At 33.5% G+C, this 21,854-nt stretch overlaps 1 protein-coding gene across 5 annotated transcripts in view; it reads left to right on the top strand.

The window, feature by feature from the left end:
• The window catches only part of DMXL1 (Dmx like 1), a 127,572-nt gene that overhangs the window by 54,973 nt on the left and 50,745 nt on the right, over nt 1-21,854 (top strand). For all 5 annotated transcript variants that reach the window (XM_024743340.1, XM_024743339.1, XM_024743337.1 and 2 more), the window contains exons 23-30: nt 501-762; nt 1,894-2,987; nt 3,441-3,632; nt 6,101-6,177; nt 8,397-8,524; nt 9,042-9,290; nt 14,363-14,541; nt 18,708-18,838. In XM_024743340.1, the coding sequence (XP_024599108.1) occupies nt 501-762; nt 1,894-2,987; nt 3,441-3,632; nt 6,101-6,177; nt 8,397-8,524; nt 9,042-9,290; nt 14,363-14,541; nt 18,708-18,838 (2,312 nt within the window). The remainder of the gene's footprint in view (nt 1-500; nt 763-1,893; nt 2,988-3,440; nt 3,633-6,100; nt 6,178-8,396; nt 8,525-9,041; nt 9,291-14,362; nt 14,542-18,707; nt 18,839-21,854) is intronic.

Genomic DNA, 21,854 nt, shown 5'->3' with positions numbered 1-21,854 from the left:
ACATTCGGACGTATATTTGGCTCTGTGTTAGTTGACAAACATTAGGAAATTTTTAGCTAATTATTTCTAAGTAAACCTTACAAAAAGTTATAAATATTTAAAATATAACATTTCTGTTTCAAATTGCCCTTTTGCTCAGAGTTTCATACAAGTGATTCAAAACATCCTTTTGATTTGGAAACATTATAGTCTGCTGAGGTGGATGGGGAAGGGTAAAAGCTCAAGAATAAAACAAAGTGTGTCATTTTAGCAATTATTCAGTGGTTTTTCATTAGGCTAATTCTTTTTGCAAATATGTGTTTAGTACTACCAGATAAATTAACATAAATGTTGTCAAGTAGATTTGCTGAAGCAAGCAGCATATGTTTTGTTTATTGTCCTTGTTCACTATTTTCAGATATTAATAAAGCTTTGTGTTCATCTAGTTATTAGTGAGTTAATTGAGTTTACCTTAAAATGAAAGACACCTTATTTATAAACAATATTTCTTGTTTTTGAAGGTATGTCTTGAGAAACTGAATGACATTCAGTTGGCTTTTGTAATAGCAAGACTCTATGAGTCTGAATTTGATACATCTGCAACATATAAATCTATTTTACGTAAAAAAGTTTTGGGAATTGATTCTCCTGTCAATGAACTCAATTTGTTGAATATAAATATGCATTATGATCCTTTTCTTCGGAGTATGGCATATTGGATTTTAGAAGATTATAGTAGTGCTCTGGAAACATTAATAAAGCAACCTATCAGAGAGGATGATGGTAAGCTATACTTCTAAGATGTTAATGCTTAAGAGTTTTATTAGTGTTTGTCAGGTTCAGAGCACACTGTTGGGTGCTAAGGATAATGCATAGCAAATTGAAGACATACATGGTCTAAGACTTTATGGTTTAGTTGGGGAGACAGAGTTATGTATACAGTTTTTTATTCCCCCCCCCGCACCAGGAAGCTAAATCCTTTGAAAACCAAGGACTTTGGATTTTCTTATTGAACATAGACGTTTTCAACGTTTGAATATAAATGTTTTGAAGAAAATAGTGATAAACAGGGAAATAGAAGTGGTTGGATTTCAACTATAATTTTAAGGTTGACTAGATAGGACTGAATTGGATATTGAATATGAAGGGAATGAGAGTCAAGTTTAACTCCTGGGTTTTTAGTTTGAGCAATAGATAAGTGATAGGGGGAAGGCTAGGAGCAGAGTTTGGAGAGTGTTGCTTTAGATAGAAAAGACTTCTCAGATAAGGTGACCTTTGAGATGAGACCTAATTGAAATGAGTGAGTAATCAGTCAGTGCAGATATCTGGTTTTTAGGCCAAGGGCACAGTAAATAAAAAGGCCTTGAGGCAAGAATATGTACATGTAAATGGAAACGTAATGTAGGCCTTTGGCTATAGCATTCTAGATTTACAGGGTGAAATTGCTATTAGAAATAGAGATGTGCACGTTATCACATATAGATGGTATTTAAAGCCATGGGACTGTAGGATTTAACTCAAGGAGTGTAGATAGAAAGGAGGTCAAGTACTGAACTCTAGGACACTCAGCATTTAAAAGTAGAGAAGATGAGGAGGATCTAACAAAGCAGACTGACTGAGATGAAGTGTCCAGGAAAGTAGGAGAAAAAGAACTAAGAGTGTGTAACTGGATGTTTTAAAATGTCTTAGATTGTTACCTGAAGAGATGTGAAATCAGCATAATCTTTGTTTTCCTACTATGTTAGAACGCTTTCATTACAACTGTGTTCTTGTCTATTCAGTGCTATGTATTAGTTTGGTCTCTTAAATTTTTCTTAGAAGACCAGGTAGATAAAGGTGCCATGGTAGAGAAAAAGGGCTACAGTACAACCCTTGAAGAATTTTTCTTGGCTCATAAAACGAATTTACTTTCAGATCAAGTCATGATGTCAGCCTGCAATCCTGCTGTTTTTAATTTCTACAATTATCTAAGGACACATCCTCTTTTGCTGAGACGTCATTTTGGATCATCTGATGCGTTTTCCACACACATGAGTTTAACAGGAAAAAGTGGACTGGCAGGAACAATTAATTTAAGTGAAAGAAGATTATTTTTTACTACTGCCAGTGCTCATTTAAAAGCTGGCTGCCCTATGTTGGCTTTGGAAGTATTATCAAAGATGCCAAAAGTCATCAAAAAAACGAAACCTTTTTGTAGAACATCTAGTTTTCTGGATACTAGTAAAGTCTGTTCTCCTTCTTCTCCATTCAAATTGGATGCAAGGGAAGATAAGTCTTCTGCTATTGATTGGTCACAGTCACTGATGAATGGTTTTGGATCTTCTTCAGAGGGTTCCTCAGAGAAGCAGTCAAATTCCACTCTTTCTTTTGACTGGAGCCAACCAAGTATTGTATTTCAGGATGACTCTTTAGAATTAAAATGGGACAGTGATAACGATGAAGAAAATGAGGATCTCCCTGTTTCAATGAAAGAACTAAAACCTTTACAGAGAAAAGTAGGGAAAAAAATAGATGAAACAAGTTCTAAGTACACAGACTCTCTCAGCACACTAGATGAACATGACATTTTAAATCCATCAGAAGATATCATTGCAGTTCAGTTAAAATTTAGAGCATGTTTAAAGATTCTCACGGTAGAACTTCGTACTTTATCTACTGGATATGAAATAGATGGTGGAAAATTGCGATACCAGCTGTACCACTGGCTTGAAAAAGAGGTGATAGCCCTTCAGAGAACTTGTGACTATTGTTCAGATCCTGAAGAATTACAGTCTGCATTTGGTGAAAATGGAGATGCATTTGGATTAAATGAAGATGCTGAAGATTTGCTTCATCAAACAAAAGTGAAACAACTGAGAGAAAATTTTCAGGAAAAAAGACAGTGGCTTTTGAAATATCAGTCACTCTTGAGGATGTTTCTTAGTTACTGCATACTGCATGGATCCCATGGTGGGGGTCTTGCATCTGTGAGAATGGAATTGATTTTGCTTTTACAAGAATCTCAGCAGGTATGTAACTTACATGATAACCAGTCAAAATATTACTTATATGAAAAACAGTTTTTGAGATTGCTTTTTTAGTTTTAAAATGTTAAAATTGTTGATTTTCTTAATTATGGTTGCTTTAAGGAATTCTGCTTTTTGTGTGGTGCTTCATATTATGGATTTCTAGAGTTGTGAATGCATTGTGGTTTAAGGACAGTTTGATATCAGACCCTGTGATCTGCTTAATTCGTATTAAACATTCTTATACGAATGCCTTGTGAGATGATGATACGAGCATACTGTCCCATCAGTTTTCATTTATAATTGGTGGAAGGTTGATCGTCCCTTCTAACTCTGTAAAAGTTTGTTATGCTTTTAATTTTTAATTGTTCTGAAGTTTTTCAAAGAGACCCTGAATTACTTAATGGATTATAACTATAAATAGTTGATTAACCTTTTTTCCCTTTGTTTTTTAAGGAAACAGCAGAACCAATATTTCCTAGCCCTCTTTCAGAACAAACCTCAGTACCTCTCCTCTTTGCTTGTACAGCCAGTGCCAAAACAGTAGTTGCCAATCCGTTATTGCACCTTAGTAATCTAACACATGATATTCTGCATGCCATAATAAACTTTGATTCACCACCCCATCCTGATATCCAAAGCAATAAAGTAAGTATGCTTGGTTTCAGACATTTAATTTACCTATATACTATGATAAAACTAAAAGATAAGTGTTAAGGCTTTTTATAAACAATTTTAAACATCATCCTATGCATAGTGATTGTTTCATTGCCAAGTTTATATTGGTTTTGATCAAAGAAAACTTTTGGTTGTAGGCCAAGTTCATCTTACTTGTATTACTTATACCCAATAGGGTACTTCAGTTTTTAAGTTTTACTTTGTCTTATTTAACAGCATCATTTTGGTAAGCGTAATAGTGTGTATGCACATTTATGAGTAAATCTTCAGCAGTACACTTAGCCAAAAAGCTGGGGTTTTTTTAGAGACAGAAACTTAATATTATGTAAAAGTACTAGTATCTCTTTGTTTTTCCTCATAGTCTGCATTTGATTCTCTCCCCCACCTCACAGGCTGTGATATCATGCCATCCATTTTCTTTTTGTCTAGTGGTAGCCTCTCCTACAGTTTTACCTTCCTGGATAACCTTAACCCTTATAAATTAATTTTGTCACTTTTTTTCCTATACTGCTCAGTAGAATAAATGCCCACATTGCATATTATACAATTAGGAATTTAATTTTGTTTAGATTGTGCTGATTTTAACCAAACTTCATTCCATATTCAACTTTAATAATAAGCAAATAATAAGCATAACCCTGACGTATCAGGTTTTGCTGCTTAAGAGCCACCCTGAAACATTAATAGCTTAAAATAGCCATGATTTATTTTGCTCATGATTCTGTGGGCCAACTGGACTGATAGCTAGATACCTTCATTTGTCTTTGGTCAGCAGGCAGGTTGACTGGATTCTGGATGACCTAGGATGGCCTTATTTACATTTCTGGTGGTTGGCAGACTTGTTTGCAAGGCTGACAGGAAACTTTGGGATGACCAAAGACTTTGGGATGTGTCTCATCCTCCAGTAGGCAAGCCTAGAGTATTAGCCTGGGTTCTCTAAAGAAATAGAGCCAGTAGGATGTGTGCGTGTGTTTTTATAGAAGGAGCCTTGTTGTAAGCAGTTGGCTCACTTAATTATGGAGGCCGAGAAGTCTCAGGATCTTCAGTTGGCGAGTTGGAGACCCAGGAAAACAGATTGTGTAGGTCCAGTCTAAGTACAAAGGCCTGAGAACCAGGATAGGTAATAGTGTAAGTTCCAGTCCAAATTCCAGCAGGCCTGAGACCCAAGAAGAGCCAGTGTTTCAGTTCTAGTCCCAAGGTAGGAAAAGACCAGTGTCCCAGCTTAGTGCAGCCAGGCAGAAGTTCCCTCATACTCAGCTTTTTTGTTCTATTCAGGTCTTCGATTGATTGGATAAGGCCCGCTCACAATCGGGAGGGCAATCGTCTTTACTCAGTCTACCAATTCAAATATTAACCTCATCCAAATTTACCCTAACAGACACATCCATAATAACGTTTGACCAAACGTCTGGGCACCCCTTGGCCCAGTTAAATGTACACATAAAATTAACCATTTCACCTGGATTATTTCATATAGTGGTTCCAGGGGTTTAAAGAGCAAAAGTAGAATTTGCAAGGCCTTTAGAGAACTCGGTTCAGAAATAACACATCACTTCTGCCGTGTCCTCTTGCACAAAGCAAGTCCCAGCCCAAATTCAGTAAGTGGCGAAATAGACTCTACCTTTTGATTGGAGAAGCTAGAAAATATTATCATTTTTGTAGTCTGTTGTATGTGGTCCTCGCTGTCTTCATTCATATGATGTCCTTGATTTTAATTCGTATCACATGTCTATTGATCATTGAAGGAAAAATAGCAGTTAGATTTTAATATGCACAAAGAGTATCATACCTTATAATTAGATCAAGAACCTGGTCTTTTAATAGTCTAGCCTCCTTTCTTACCTAGATTAAGCTTCTCCCTCATCTTCAGATCTACTTCTGTTACTTCTCTTGTCATGCCATGTTTGGAGCCCTGTCTTCCTCAGTACACGTATTTGCCTTTCAGTTGCTGTCTTTCATACCTTCTTTCTTTAAAATGTCACTCTCTTCAAATTGTTTTCTGTAGTAACTCGACTGTGTGATAGCATATTCTTCAGTGATCTGTTCATAAGTGAACTGTCATTTACCAGGCTGGACTTCATATTTTGGTTGAAGAAGGAGCAGTTTAAGTCTTGGAGGGCTTGCTTTTAATGCATGGCTCATTGCACTACTGAATAAGCTAACATCTGTACTCATTTGCCCTTAAAACAAATTAGGTAGTAGGTGTCTGTTTTATAATTTCTGCCAAAGTCCTCAGGTTTTGTGTGTTTGTTTGTGTGTGTGTTTTTAATTTGTTTGTCACAAGACCTTTCAGACAGAAATGAGTATTAGGGAGAAAAAGGAAATAGTTTATAAGGGCAAAATCGTTTTTTCATCTTTTTAAAAATGCTGATTATATTAGGTCTTGAAAAAAAGCTACATTTTTCAAAGTTATAACTCTGTTGTTTTTTTTTTTCCAGGTATATGTAATGCATACTTTAGCAGCTTCACTTTCTGCTTGTATTTATCAGTGCCTTTGTGGTAGTCATAACTACAGGTAAATATCTTGTGAAATTTAAGAATGTTTGCAGTAACTGATGAGGTTTGAGAATTTGTATGCTCTTGCTCTAGAAATCCTGTGTACTGCAGTCCACCTTAAATAATGCAAAAAGCATATGGCTGAAGTGTTGAGTCCTTTTTTTTCATCTTTGAAATTTTAGCATATATCTTTATGGCAAATGCATCTCAAGTAAACTCTTCACAATATAACTTATTTAGCAGCCTTTTATTGATCACTGTCTAATGCTGGACATTGTGATATACGCTGGAATAAGATCTCCTTCCTTAAGGTCACTAGTTAGAGACAAACATGTGAAATGATAAATGATACGTAACATGACATCATACTTAAATGATATGTCCTATAAGATGATAGGTAGTAAAATCTCAGGGAGCACAGAGGAGGGAGTGACTGACTTGGAACTGAGAAAATTTTTACAGAGTAGTTGATGTTTATGATTTTTCTCTTTATGTCCTAAGGTTTCACTTAGGACATAAAGATAATAAAGCCTAAATAATTTAAAGCCTAGATAATTTATCTAGGCTTTCAAAACATGTTGTTTGACAGTGTGGGGGTCTATATCTTTCTTTAGTTCTTTGAAATTCCCTTACTCTAGTTCTTCGAATATTTTATCTTCTCTCTTCTCTTTCCTTATATGAGACAGATATTGGAACTTGTGGGTCCCTCTTATTTTTCTTTTAGCTTTCCTCTCAAATGATCCCTTTCATTATTTCTTTATTTATTTTTTGCTTCATTTCAGGAGAAATCCTAGCTTCATTTTCCAGACACTAATTCATTCTTCAGCAATGTCCTATCTTTTATTTAGCCTATTTGAGTTTGTTTTAGAAATTCTATTTTCAATTTTAATATCTCTTTATTTATTTTAATAGCCACTTAAAAAAAATAACTTACTGTCTTTTTTTTAGTTTTATTTTTTTTTAACATCTCTGAGTATAAACCACTTTCCTTGATGTTCTGGTAAGTCTTTGCTTCCTCAGGTGTAGGTATGTCGCTGAGTTTGTTTTCTCTTACGTGATGTCAGCATTCCTTTGTGTTGATTTTTGATTATCTGTTTATCTTATGTGTTTGAATTCTCCCAGGGGTCACCTCAGCTTACTACTCTGGTTATGTATTCCCATAGTAGCTTCAACTTGATTTCTTTGACCTTGGTCCTCCAAAAGTTCACTTTCTTATTACTGAGTATGGCTTTGTTTTCATCAACATATTTTTATCTTTCTTATCATTTCCATAGGCTTACTTTAGCAGGGGAGATTTTTGGTTTTTGTTACTCTTCCATCTTGAAAATGGAAAGTAAAGCAAGAGAAGCTATTTCCATATGTATCAAACTGTTAGAACTAAGACAACTTGCCAGTTAGAACAGATCTAAACAAATAAGTGTGCTATTTTTAAATATTATATTCATTTACTTAACATATGATATAGGAACTACTGACAGGGTTTAACAAATTTTTCGTACCATTTTTCTATCGTATTTATTTCATAGTTTGTGTCAAGCTGTAATTTATTTTGTCCATTGATCAGTTTATTTAGTTTTAGCTTAAAGTGCCATTTAATTAGAGAAGCTTACCCTGAATTCCCAAACTGTGTGATATCACTCCTCCCATTTGCTTTCATATCACTGTATGCATAGGTTTTGTCTTTAAAAACAGTATGATAAAATTATTTGTGTCTGATTCCCCCACCAGACTATAAATCACATGAGGACGGAAACCATGTGTTTCATTAAACACCTGTTATCTGGTGCATATACCTGATATAACCTACCCTAGTGTAGGGTAGAATAGCCATTAAATATCAAATTGAACCTAAACTGACTTTTTCAACTCAGTAACCTTGTTTTAAATTTTGATATATAAGCTTGCTACTTGTGGTCAATAATGATTTAGTTTTTTCATTTGTACATATTTTATGTCTTACAGTAAATATATTTAAAAGCTATCATATCTGTTTTAATTCAGAAAATATAAAGGACACTTTGTTTTATTATAATACTAGACTATAAAGCACAGTACTTAGGTGTAAAGCTGTATAACTAATACACAAAATTTTGTATTTAAGGTACCCTAGATGATCTAAAACATGGAAGTATTACGTGTGAAATTCATTTTAGATCATTGTATGTTATTATTGTTTTATTATATCGTTGTTATTGTAGGTAATTATAGATTGTTATTATTTAAATTTTTTTTTCTTAGTTCATTTCAAACAAATCAGTTTACTGGAATGGTGTATCAGACAGTACTGCTTCCCCATCGACATTCTTTGAAAACAGGAAGCTTAGATGAAGCCATAACTCCCAATACATCACCAGCTCAGTGGCCAGGTATAAATAATTTATATATGTGTGAGTGTTTTTCTTAGCCTTATTGAATTTAATCAGATGAGGAAAAAGTAGGTTTGGCTTGGGTTTGCTGTATGATAATCATTGTTGTTAACTATTGTTAGAATTGATACCAGTTTATTATTCACCACTTATTACAAATTATCCAGTTATGTAATGTTAGTTTTTCCTTTATCATCATACTAAAATAACTCAAATATTTTGTTATATCACTTTTTATAATTTTGCTTTTGTCGTAATAGAAAAACATTTGTTATGGCAATGAAATTTTATCTATCAGATTTGAATCAGATTACAGATTTCCAGCGTTTGTCTAAATTGAACAAGTAGCTCAACATTTATGCATTAACTGCAATAACCTCTACTAGTCTATGAATCTATGGCAGAAAATATTTTAATCCTGATGCTGTAACTTTTTTCAAAAATTAGGAAATGTTGATTATTTATTAATTTATTGTCAATGATAGCTAATGGTAGCTATGTTTGTTGTTTCTCCTAGGAATAACTTCTCTAATCCGACTTTTGAATTCTTCTGGGGAGGAAGCCCAGTCAGGGCTTACAGTCTTGCTCTGTGAGATTCTCACAGCAGTGTATCTTAGTCTCTTCATCCATGGCTTGGCAACACATTCTAGTAACGAACTATTTCGGATTGTGGCCCACCCTCTAAATGAAAAAATGTGGTCTGCTGTATTTGGTGGAGGTGCACATGTTCCCAGCAAAGAACAGACACGCTCAAAAGCTTTACCTGGTTAGTTTTTAAACTATTTTATTTTATTTTTTAAGGCTACAGCTTTATTTTTTCATCTGAATGATAACTTTGTTAAATGTAATTACATTTTAATTCATTCACAGAAAGTTCTGTTACAGACCATTTTCTTAAAGCATGAACAAATAGTTTTGTGGTAAATATGCAGTATAAAGTTTCTGGTGTAATTATCAGACTTTAAGATACTCATGCACCAGTGATTAGAACTATCTAATGTAATTTAAAGTCTTTTACTATTGAAATTTTCATTTGTTTTGAAATATACTGTAACATTGGTTTTTGTTCTATCCCAAATCAGATCTCTCTTCTTTCTTTGGCAGGAAGGTACTTTGCTATGCCTAGCCCCCACCAGGTAGTGGTATTCTCCATGGAATGTGTGGGCTTTTCCAAAGCTCTTTCAGCCATCAGTTCTCATAGCCCTCCCAGTCTTGCAGGCAAGATATTAGCTTTAGAAATAGGCTTTTACAGTTCAGCTTGCTTTGTGTTGTTTTGGAGGGGTTGGGGTACAGTGGGCCAGTTTTATTTTGTTTGGCACTTAGCAAACTGAAAATTTTCCATTAATCAAGTCATATTTTTGATTTAAAACAATGATTAGCATTTTAGAAAACCATCCCTGCTTTTTTATTATGCTTTAAGTTCTTCATTTTGATGTTTTCTATTCCTTAGACTTTAACATATTTTTAAATGTGTAGAAATAAAGAAACGTCAGTGCTAATCATGATAAATCAGACTGTGGCTTGAAATGACTGGAAAAACATTTCAAATAAGGCTGCTTTATGTTCTGCATATTATGATTCCAGCCATTAGGGTTTTGGATTTCTAAGTGTTCATAATATCATGCAAAGTAAGTATTTTAAACAATTGTATTACCTTTTCTTAACTTTCTAATGTTGTAACTATAGGTACTGTATTTATTTAAAGATTGAAACAAGCCTTTGACCTGAAAAGAATCTTCATGATGCTTTCTGCCTTTAAGTTTTTTTATTAGCCCATATGTGATAATCTTGGCTTTAAAATTTTTAACAATATTTTAAATTTTGTAACATCTCCTTTCTAATTTTTAAAGAGTAATTTCCTGTCCTTTATTTTTTATATGGATAAAAATAGAAAAGACTAACTTATGAAACTCATGTTGGAATATATACTTAACTTCAGGTATTTGAATTCATTTTAGAAAAAATTTCAAAGTCTGAGAGGGAGTACGATTTATAGGTCTACTGAGATTAAAGACTGTGATCTTGTTATTACAACATGTTATAAAGGGATAAATTCTTGAAATAGAATGTCCACATACTTGTAAAAAATTAAAAATATATTTTTACTAACCAGTCAGCAAGCCTCAACTTAAACAATTCCTGGAGCATTTCTGAGCACAGATACATAAACAACCTTACTCAAAGTTCAGGTTGTTCTTTGTTTAACCACTCAGATATAGCTGTTTGTAGTTACAAATATCATATAATCAACTCTATCTCACCACTTACTGAATCCGAAATAATCAAAGTGAAAAAAATTATCTGCATCTGTATGTTTAACCTCTTGCGTTGGGACATGGTAGCCAAATAATACAGGATACTTAAAAAATGAGGTTTACTTAGTGATGGGGCTGGATATAGCCACATATAGATTATGTGATGCTTATCTGTCTATAAGAACCCAGAAACAATTCTGAATGCAATCAATCATGGATGTAACTGAAGGAGCATGTACAGAAAACATAAATGACATGATTCATCAGTTTGCTAACCAGAAAAAAGAGTACGCTCATTTAATGATGAAACCAAAGGTCTGCTATTTCTAAAGCTGATTTAGTTTGTGAAGGAACAAGTAGAAAAAGAAAAAAATAGAAAAACAGAATAAAGGGAAGAAGTGAAGATACTAAGTAGTAAAGGCAGTAATAGTAATTAGAAGTAGCAGTCCTGTGAGACAGATAAACTGACAGTTGGAGAGACAAAATCTGAGAACAGAAAATCAACCAAGACAAAGGGACAAGCAGGGGTGGCTTTCAGTATAAGGCAGAGTTCTGAAATCTCAGTTTTTGAAGGCATTATTATGTTGTTCTGAAAGCACACCAACTAAAGCAGCACAGCAGCTTGATAAATTTTAGGTTGTAAGTAAGCAGCCCTGTATGTTCGAATTACTGTTGAATGTAATCATGATGTCTTAAGAGTGTAATTAAATTAGATAATATTCAGTATACATTGTTGACCAAGGGAATAAAATGATGTGTTTTAGAAAAGTTGATCTGAATTCAGCCAAAATTGTTATATATATTGATATATTTTTAGTTTCTAGTGTTTAAATATGGCCAAATGAAAACTGACAGGTCTAGAATACTTCATTTTCCTGACAACCTATTCATCTATTCAGTGTCAATGTATTGTATATTGAAGATGAAATACATGCTTAGAACCCTTAAAAATCTGTTTTTAAAAAGTGTTTTCATAAACTTAGTACTATGAGAAGATTTTAAAAGTTACCATTTGTTTTCCTTGTTCTGGTATAAATTCTGATTTAAATTTTCTTTGCAATAATGGTCTTACGAACTAAATTCTTTTTCTTTCTACATGTCTATTATATACTTAATGTACTTTTAGTGACATAAAATTTAAATATGACTTAAGCTTTGTAATATAAGAAAATGGTAGATGATTTTTATTAGACTTTAACTCAGCAGGTCAGAGTTCTTAACAAAAATGTTAAGGTACATAAATCAGTATTTTATTTTTTAATCAAATTTACTTTGTGATTCCTACATATGTTAATGAAGGATTTATTTTTTCTAATTAATTAAAACTATAGCGTGGGTGAATGTTCATGGAGTTCTGAATTATTCTATTATGGTTAAGTTTTAAAGGAGACAATCATAAGCAATAGCAGTTTTTGAAAAACTACTTTTTTTTCTGTTAACAGTGAGAAATCCATACTTTTGCTTTTTATTGCATATTGTAAAGCAAAACAAAATATTTTAAGAATTTTTGTTGTGTTTCATAATAATGTTTGCAGGTATAAGAATTGTCGTTATTCCTGTGCATACCTTAGTTTTTCTTTACCTACATTCTAACTTCTTGATGCCCCTTAATTCATAAGCTCTATCTATATCCAAGTTCCTTTTCATTTCTCCCTAATGCTGATTTTTTTCTTTTATTGCTAGTAAAGTAGCCATTTACTACCTTAATAATGGAACAGTAGAATCAGTTTGTATCCAAGGAGTGACACAGTTCTTGATATTTTATTATTAGCTTTTTTCAGAAACAAATGGTTAAGCACCCAGCAGCTACACAGTTTCTCTTGGTGCCCCTCAGCTTCATGACCACTCGAACCCAACATGATATAAGCATAAAGTTGTCTTAGGTCTTGCTGCAATTTGAGGGAAAAGAGGAGGGAGCATCTACCCTAATGATAAGCTTCAAATCATTTCTTGTTTGCTAGGAGGTATCACTAAGGTCTTTTCATTTGTAGCATTTCAGGTAATATAACATTCGGTACTGTGAACCTGTTTGCCGTTTTTCCCCTGTTGTCCTTGTGCATCAGAAATGTTTCAATAAGAAGTTTTATACTTCTGGAATTGAGTCTGTAATTTTAAATGTTTCCCCTCAGTGTGGTTAATTTCTTGTTTTCATGTCAATTATCTGGGTTCACACACTGTACTTGCAAATGTTTTTCTCTCTTAAAAATTTTTTTTATGTTTTGCTTTAAAAACTCTGCTTTTTTATGACATAGCAAGCTTGGTAAAATCTGTGAATTTAGCACTGTAAGTTTTATTTTTCCCTAAATGTCTGTGTTCACATCACATGCCTTCTAATAATCTAAAAACAAAACAAGGAGAATAGTAATATTTGTCAAGTGATAAATTTATTTTAAAGCATAGCATTAATTTTTTTGACAGATTAAAAAATACCCTTATATTCTAAATTTTTTACTCAATGAGAATTTGGTAAAACCACTGTTTAAGTTTTAGAATGTATATAAATGTATGCAACAGATATATTAGAAACATGATTGTTGATTATCAGTTGCTTATAAGATCAGAGAGAAAAAATTACACATTGAATATGATGGTTCTTTTTAAAGTCATTTGAATGATTACATACCACTTTTTAGCAATCCCTTTGTATACTAATTTTATTCATCTTTATTTCATTTTTTCTGAAGTAACTAAATTATTCTGTTAGACTCATCTTGGCTGTAGCTTGATATAATGCATGAGCATGCTGTTTATGCAAGCTAAGTAGCTTCAAGCAATAAAACAAAATTGTATTAAAACACAAATACTTGCATTCCTTTGGAAGGTAAGTGACTTCTTGCTGTAACCATTAAAGAAGAATATTGGTGTGCCTTAGTATGGGGTTGTTTACCTATCTATTAGACCATGACTATGTCCAGGAGATCCTTGATTTTCTATTGGTGATTTGCATCTAATGACTTAGTATTGATTAAAGATTTGTATAACTTGTTTTTCTTTGCTAATGCCCTTAATACTCTAAGGTAAAATACTTAGAGAATATTGACTGTTAAATGTTTAGAAGTTAAAACAATAAAGATTGCATTTTCTCCCTCTTCTTTGTTGTTCCACTGAGTAGAAAATTCTACCTCCAAGCCATTTCTAAAAGTCTGAATCAGTTTAGTAGGTAGTTTTGGTGTTTGAATTTTTTAATATTTTCAGTGAAAAATTAGTAGTAGTTTTTTAGTAGATAAAAGGCCAAGTGATTACTGAAGAATCTCATAACTGAGTTGTTGCCTTTAATTACCACTGACATCCCATGGTATTCTTCCCCCCGCCCCATGATATTTTTAAAAAACAAAATAGAAAGATGTAGATAATTTAGATAACATTCAGAGAGTAAGGGACAAGATGAGATAAAAACAAAGATCACTATACAAGATGATTTTTGTCTCACTTCCTCCACTATTTTCTTACCTTACTATCATAATAATCTCAGTTTTGTGTATGTACTTACTTGTAGTTAACCTTAGGTCTTACGTAAAAATAGGTGAAATCAGAACAATGAAAATTGTCCTTATTTTATAATACTTTATTTTGTTCTTGTTAGTTTCTTCACTAGTGGAAGAAGGAGAGAAACAGAACAAACGTTTTAGGCCATCAAAAATGTCTTACAGAGAATCTGCCTCAGTGACCTCTTCCTCACCACCAGTAAGCCAGGAATCACTGATAGTTAAAGAGAAGTTCATTCCACCTGAGCTCAGTATCTGGGACTATTTCATTGCCAAGGTAATACAAGTGTTATCCAGATGATTATTTGTGTAGTTAAACAGAAATGAAACTGTTTAAAATAAGTGTAATTGTTGGTGTTTCCAAATATTTTTCCACACTGGTTTAGAAAATTTTCATTTTATCAGGGTACATTATCACAAAATATACCCTAAAATATTTTGGACATATTTCAACCAGGTTTTAAGGCAGTTCTTTTATAAATTATGATCTTTGCATTTTAAACAAAGCAACGTTCTTAGTAAGATGAAAAGATAAATTGGTTATTAGCACCTTAATGCTTGATAGTAATTAAGGAATCAAGACTGCCAGAAGTCAAAGTGCCATCCATACTCTAATTCCTTTTCTATACTCCAGGCAGTCCTGCATTGTCCTGATATACACAGATTTCAGTTTTTAGTTAAATAACATCAGTCCCTCAACAACACTGTTCAATTTTAAAGTTACCACAATTTATTAAATATGAGTAATTGCATAAAGTACAAACTTTCCTGCTAGCTATTCAGTCCACAAATCATGATCAGTGACCAATCACAACAGTTCTTTCAAAGTCTGTCAGTGATTGGTCATTTAGTACCTGTTATTCAGTATTCAGTTCATACACAGACAGAAAGGCATGTGGTTGTCTTGCCTCCTTATCTCCCATAATAAACTCAAGTGACATTTTACAAAACTGGCTGATCAGAAGAGGGAATTGGCTAACACAGATAAAAGTGCAACTGAAAAATGAAAAGTGATAGTACTGGAAGTGAAATTCAAATCAAATATAAGTAAAGTTATAGAAGAAATAGCTAACTTTGGGAATACTGACATTGCTGTCATTTGATACATTTTATATGTACAGCCAGAGGCAATTAGTAAAGGCCAGCTTATCAACATAAATGAGGAAAGTGTGGCAAAAGGATGAAGATGTCCCAGAGATAGTGAAATTGGCAAAAAACTTCACATTAAAAGAACTCTGGGTAATATTTCACAACATTGAAAGTGCAAAGAGTAAAAAGTTGGACGCTGATACAAACTTAGAAAGGAGTATGGCGATTTGCTAACGATTAGAAAAGAAGCTTGCTTTGATTCCTGAGTTAGAAGAAGGCCAGCACTGTTCAAAGTAACTCTTGATAAATTTCTTACAAAGAAATAAAACACTTTAATTCTCACTGTTTCTAATTACAGTATACTAAATAAGTATTGTTTTTACTATTTTTTTTCATTTTCCTATACATTTATAGCTGACTGTAAAAGTTTTTAATGTTCTGACAAATTTTTAAATGGTCACAGAACATTTGTAATTTTTGCATGCTTCAGGGTAAAGAAGGGCATTTATATCACCTTGTTTCACATTGCCTTTTGCAGTCATTGATTCATTCAACAGATGTTTATTATGTACTCTGTTTATATTGGAATATCTTTATTTCATCTTCATTTTTAAAGCATAGTTTTACTTTTGCTGGGTATATGATTCTTGATTAGCAAGGCCTTCTTTAGTTGTCTTGTTCCTGGATCTGGTTAAATTTCTGGCTGGTCTGCCCTTGTTCCAATCTGTATCTCAGCCTCAGGCTAGTTGAAATGTTAACCTTCCCTAATTGTTTGCTGCTGAGAACTCTTGTTTTTGACAATGCTGCTGGGCATGGAATTCGTTGTTGTTGTTGTTTTTTTAATTGAAGTATAGTTGATTTACAATGTGTTAATTTCTACTGTACAGCAAAGTGATTCAAGTATTCATTTATATACATTATTTTTCATATGGTTTATCACATGATATTGAATATAGATTGAGGACCTTGTTGTTTATCCATTCTCTGTATAGTAGTTTGCATCCCCTAATCCCAAAGTCCCAATCCCTACCTCACCTCCCTCTTGGCAACCACAAGTCTGTTCTCTACGTCTGTGAGTCTGTTTCTGTTTCGTAGATAAGTTCATTTATGCCATATTTTAGATTCCACATTTAAGTGATATTATGTGGTATTTATCTTTCTGTTTCTGACCGACTTCACTTCTTTTTTTTTTTTTTGTGCATGTATCTTTTCGAATTATAGTTTTCTCTGGATTTATGGGCATGGAGTTCTTATTAAAGTCAGCCCCCTCTGGCCAGGCCACAGAGTTCTTTGTCCTCACAGGCTGCTGTCCCTGATAGGACAAATGGGCCACAGAGGGCAGAGGTTGGGTTAGGAGTACCCCCTGGCCAAAATGCCAGATGCTCACTTTTTACCAGAGATTCAGTAGTTTTTCTTGAATAAATACTTCTCTATGTGTTGTATGTATTTGATTAGTTTCCAGTATCTTTAAATGGTTGTTTTTGACAACTTTTTCCAGTTTCATTACTGCTTTTTGGGAAGAGGACTTACCAAACTCCTCGCTCAGCTTTTCCAGAATCTCTGCCCTCCCTGCTATGTTTCTTTATTGGGCTTCTTTGGACCCAAGATTTTATAAGTTTTCTTTTCAAATTTCCCACATCTCTTCTTTCATCCTCACTCTTAACTGATGACATCATCTTATGTCATTAAAAAAAAAATAGAACCAGACAAAAGTCTTTCATCATTCTCTTGTTCTCTCTTGTTATTATCAAGGAAGCATCCTTCCTATCAAAGATTCATTGCTATTCTGAATCCTATCCTTGCTTTTCTTCTCTACCCTTCTCTCTTCACTACTGGCTCTTCCCTTCAGAGCAGAAATGTGCTCTGCTGTCTCCCATTCCAAATCCTGCTTTGATCCCAAAACTTTTTTGAACTATTATCCCATTTCTCTGCTTCCCATCCTCCTTCAACTTTTCAAAACTATAAACACATTATCTTTCTATTACTATAGGTCCCGTTCATATTTACCCATTGTATGACTTGTGACACTACCACCCCACTAAACCTGCTGTTGTTGAGATTCAGGTGGTATCCATGTTATCAAGTATAGGAAACTTCTTTGTCATCATCTTATTTGACTTCTTAGCAGTATTCAACCCATGTGACTATTTCCTCCTTTTTGAATTACTTTTCTCTCTTGTTGTATTGATGCCAGTCTCTTCTAGTTTATTTCCTAACCTTACTATTTATTCCTTCATAGTCTTCTTTCTTCTTCCTTTTCTGCCTGACCTGTGAATCTTGATCTTCTTCAAGATTTAGGTTTCAGATATTTATTTTCTTTAGTACTTCCCATGTCACAACCAAAGTCCTCCCATTTTAGTAAACGGCATCTTCATCCTTATAGTTGCTCAAGCCAGAAACCCAGAAACCGTCTTTTCCTTCTCTTTCCCTTGCTCTCCAAATTGATCAGTAAATCTGTGTTTTCCCCCAAATATACCATGAATGTGTTATTTATCTCCATCTCCATCACACACCTGTATCCAGACTGCCAACTCTTGCCTTAGCTACTGATGTCTCCATTTCTTCTCTTGACATTTGACTTTTCTCTCATAAGGCTATGGTCATAGTAACATTCCTAAAGTATAAATCTCAATACCTATCCTCTACTTAAAACTCATCAGTGACATTCCATTACACTCTTTACTGTGTTGTACAAAAACCCTACCTGATCTGTCATCTGCTGTTCTCTTCAACTTTTCTCCCAACACAACCCTCTTGCTTTAGTAGGCTTCAGCCAAACTTCTTTTTTTTTTTCCATACCAAACTCTTTTACCTTATTAAAGCCTTTTTACATACTATATCTACTACCTAAAATGCTTTTCTTCCGTCTTGTTAAATGGCTTCTTGTCCTTTAGGTCTCACTTAAATGACACTTTTCAAAGAGGCCTTTCATGATCAGCTTATCTCAACTCTTGTTAATATTCTTGATCCCAATGCTATTTTCTTCTTTATAACATAGCTAAATACAATTTATATTTAGTTTTCTATTATTTGCCTGTTTTTTTCCCCCACTAAAATATAAGAGCTGTGAGGACAGTGACTATATATATGTCTTAAAATTTCTTACATTGAGTATACTTTTCACACATAGTGGATACTTAATAAATTTTTGTTGATTGGATGAATAAATAAGGGAATTGTGTAAAGTGATGTTGAAGGCATAGAATGTCAAAAAAGAAGCAACCAAGTACTGGTTACTTTGTTTTCTTATAACAAAGTACCCCAAAATGGGATAAATTGCTAATATTAGACTGTATAATTGAATGTGTTAAATCAGATAGTTGGATGATAAATTCTGTAACTCTTTTATTTTAGCCTTTTCTACCTGCTTCTCAAAGTAGAGCAGAATATGATTCAGAGGAGAGTCTGGAAAGTGATGACGAAGATGAAGATGTTTTAGCTTCAGATTTCCATCTCCAAGAGCATTCTAATTCAAATTCATATAGGTATGGAATATTTAATTTTAAGCTTCTTTTAAAAAATTCATTATGTAATTTTGAAAATAATACATGAAATTAATAGCTTGGTGAATTATATTATAACCGAGATCTCTTTAGCTGAAATTGTTAAATTCCCTTCCTTAACAATAATTCCACAGTTAATTTTTGATTACCCTTGAATGGACAATCTGTACTTTTTTTCAGCTCTCATAAATCTTGCTGTCATATCATTCCTTGCCCTTTGCTCCCTACAATAAACAAACTGCATTGTTTTAGCCTAAAAGATCTAATATCTTTTCAGTACACTAGTACTCAAAGATGTCAGTGATTTCTGTCTTAAAAATGGCATATGTGGAACACATATAAAAATCATAAATATTCAAATACCCTCAAAGCTCCAATGCTACATTATTATCCTTACATGTATAAGTGATAGTATGATATGTTGTTTATATCTGAAAGGTGTATATATTTTATTATGACATGGTATGTTAATTGTGTGATAGAAAAATATAACTTTTCCAAAAGAAACAAGTAAGTATATTAGGGAAAATGAAGTACTTCTTTTTCGAAAAGAAAAGTTTTTATGAGATTTTTTAAAAATTAATTTTTATTGGAGTATAGTGGATTTACAGTGTTATGTTAGTTTCTGCTGTACAGCAAAGGGAATCAGTTATACATATACATATATCCACTCTTTTAGATTCTTTCCCATATAGGTCATTACAGAGTATTGAGTAGAGTTCCCTGTGCTATACAGTAGGTTCTTATTAGTTATCTGTTTTATATATAGTAGTATATATATGTCAATCTCAGTCTCCCAATTTATCCCTCCCCCGCTTTATCCTTTTTTACCTTGGTAACCATAAGTTTGTTTTCTACATCTGTGACTTTATTTCTGTTTTGTAAATAAGTCCATTTGTACTATTGTTTTAGATTCCACATATAAGCGATATCATATAATATTTGTCTTTCTCTGTCTGACTTACTTCACTCAGTATGACAATCTCTAGGTCCATCCATGTCGGTGCAAATGGCATTATTTCATTCTTTTTTGTGGCTGAGTAATATTCCATTGTATATATGTACCACATCTTCTTTATCCATTCCTCTGTCAGTGGACATTTAGGTTGCTTCCATGTCCTGGCTATTGTAAATAGTGCTGCAATGAACGTTGGGGTGCATGTATCTTTTCAAATGATAGTTTTCTCCATATATATGCCCAGGAGTGGGATTGCTGGATCATGGTATAGTAGCTCTATTTTTAGTTTTTTAAAGAACCTTCATACTGTTTGCCATAGTGACTGTACCAATTTACCAATCTACATTCCCTCCAACAGAGTACGAGGGTTCCCTTTTCTCCCCAGCCTCTCCAGCATTTATTGTTTGTAGATATTTTGATGATGGCTCTTCTGACCAGTGTGAAGTGATTCCTCCTTGTAGTTTTGATTTGCATTTCTCTAATAATTAGCAGTGTCGAGCATCTTTTCATGTGCTTTTTCGCCATCTGTATGTCTTCTTTGGAGAAATGTCAATTTAGATTTTCCACCCAGTTTTTGATTGGGTTGTTTGTTTTTTTGATATTGAGCTGCATGAGCTGTTTGATATTTTAGAGATTAATCCCTTGTTGGCCACTTAGTTTGCAAGTATTTTCTTCCATTCTGAGGGTTGTCTTTTTGTTTTGTTTACGGTTTCCTTTGCTGTGCAAAAGCTTTTAAGTTTAATGAGGTCCCATTTGTTTATTTTTGGTTTTATTTTCACTACTCTTGGCAATCAGTCAAAAAAGATCTTGCTGCAATTTATATCAGAGAGTGTTCTGCCTTTGTTTTCCTCTAAGAGTTTTATAGTATCCTGTCTTACATTTAGGTCTTTAATCCATTTTGAGTTTATTTTTGTGTATGGTGTTTGAGAATGTTCTAATTTCATTCTTTTACATATAGCTGTCCAGTTTTCTTAGCACCATTTATTGAAGAGACTGTCTTTTCTCCATTGTATATTCTTGCCTCCTTGATCGTAGATTAGGTGACCATAGATGGGTGGGTTTATCTCTGGGCTTTCTATCCTGTTCCATTGATCTGTATGTCTGTCTTTGTGCCAGTAGAGTACTTTTTTGATTACGGTAGCTTTGTAGTATAGTCTGAACTCAGGGAGTGTGATTCCTCCAGCTCCATCTTTCTCTCTCAGGATTGCTTTGGCTATTGGAGGTCTTTTGTGTTTCCATACAAATTGTAAAATTTCTGTTCTAGTTCTGTGAAAAATGCTATTGGTAATTTGATAGGGATTGCACTGATTCTGTAGATTACTTTGGGTAGTGTAGTCATTTTGACAATATTGATTCTTCCAATCCAAAAACATGGTATATCTCTCCATCTGTTTGTGTCATCTTTGATTTCTTTCATCAGTATCTTATAGTTTTCTGAGTACAGGTCTTTTGCCTCCTTAGGTAGGTTTATTCCTAGGTATTCTATTCTTTTGATGAGATGGTAAATGAGATTGTTTCCTTAATTTCTCTTTCTGATCTTTCATTGTTAGTGTATAGGAATGCAAGTGCTTTCTGTGTATTAATTTTGTATTCTGCAACTTTACCAAATTCATTGACAAGCTCTAGTAGTTTTCTGTTAACATCTTTAGGATTCTCTGTGTGTAGTATCATGTCATGTGCAAATAGTGACAGTTTTACTTCTTCTTTTCCAATTTGGATTCCTTTTATTTCTTTTTCTTCTCTGATTGCTGTAGCTAGGACTTCCAAAACTATGTTGAATAAAAGTGACAAGAGTGGACATCCTTGTCTTATTCCTGATGTTAGAGGAAATGCTTTCAGCATTTCACCATTGAGTATGATGTTAGCTGTAGGTTTGTCATATATGGCCTTTATTATGTTGAGGTATGTTATCTATACCCACTTTTCTGGAGAGTTTTTATCATAAGTGGGTGTTGAATTTTGTCAAAAGCTTTTTCTGCGTCTATTGAGATGATCATATGGTTTTTATTTTTTAGTTTGTTAATGTGGTGTATTACATTG

The sequence above is a fragment of the Neophocaena asiaeorientalis genome, unplaced genomic scaffold (assembly GCF_003031525.2).
Source record: "Neophocaena asiaeorientalis asiaeorientalis breed wild unplaced genomic scaffold, Neophocaena_asiaeorientalis_V1.1 scaffold26, whole genome shotgun sequence".
Lineage (NCBI taxonomy): Eukaryota > Metazoa > Chordata > Mammalia > Artiodactyla > Phocoenidae > Neophocaena > Neophocaena asiaeorientalis.
The sequence above is the reverse complement of the archived record's forward strand: the minus strand, read 5'-3'. Positions and strand labels throughout refer to the sequence as shown.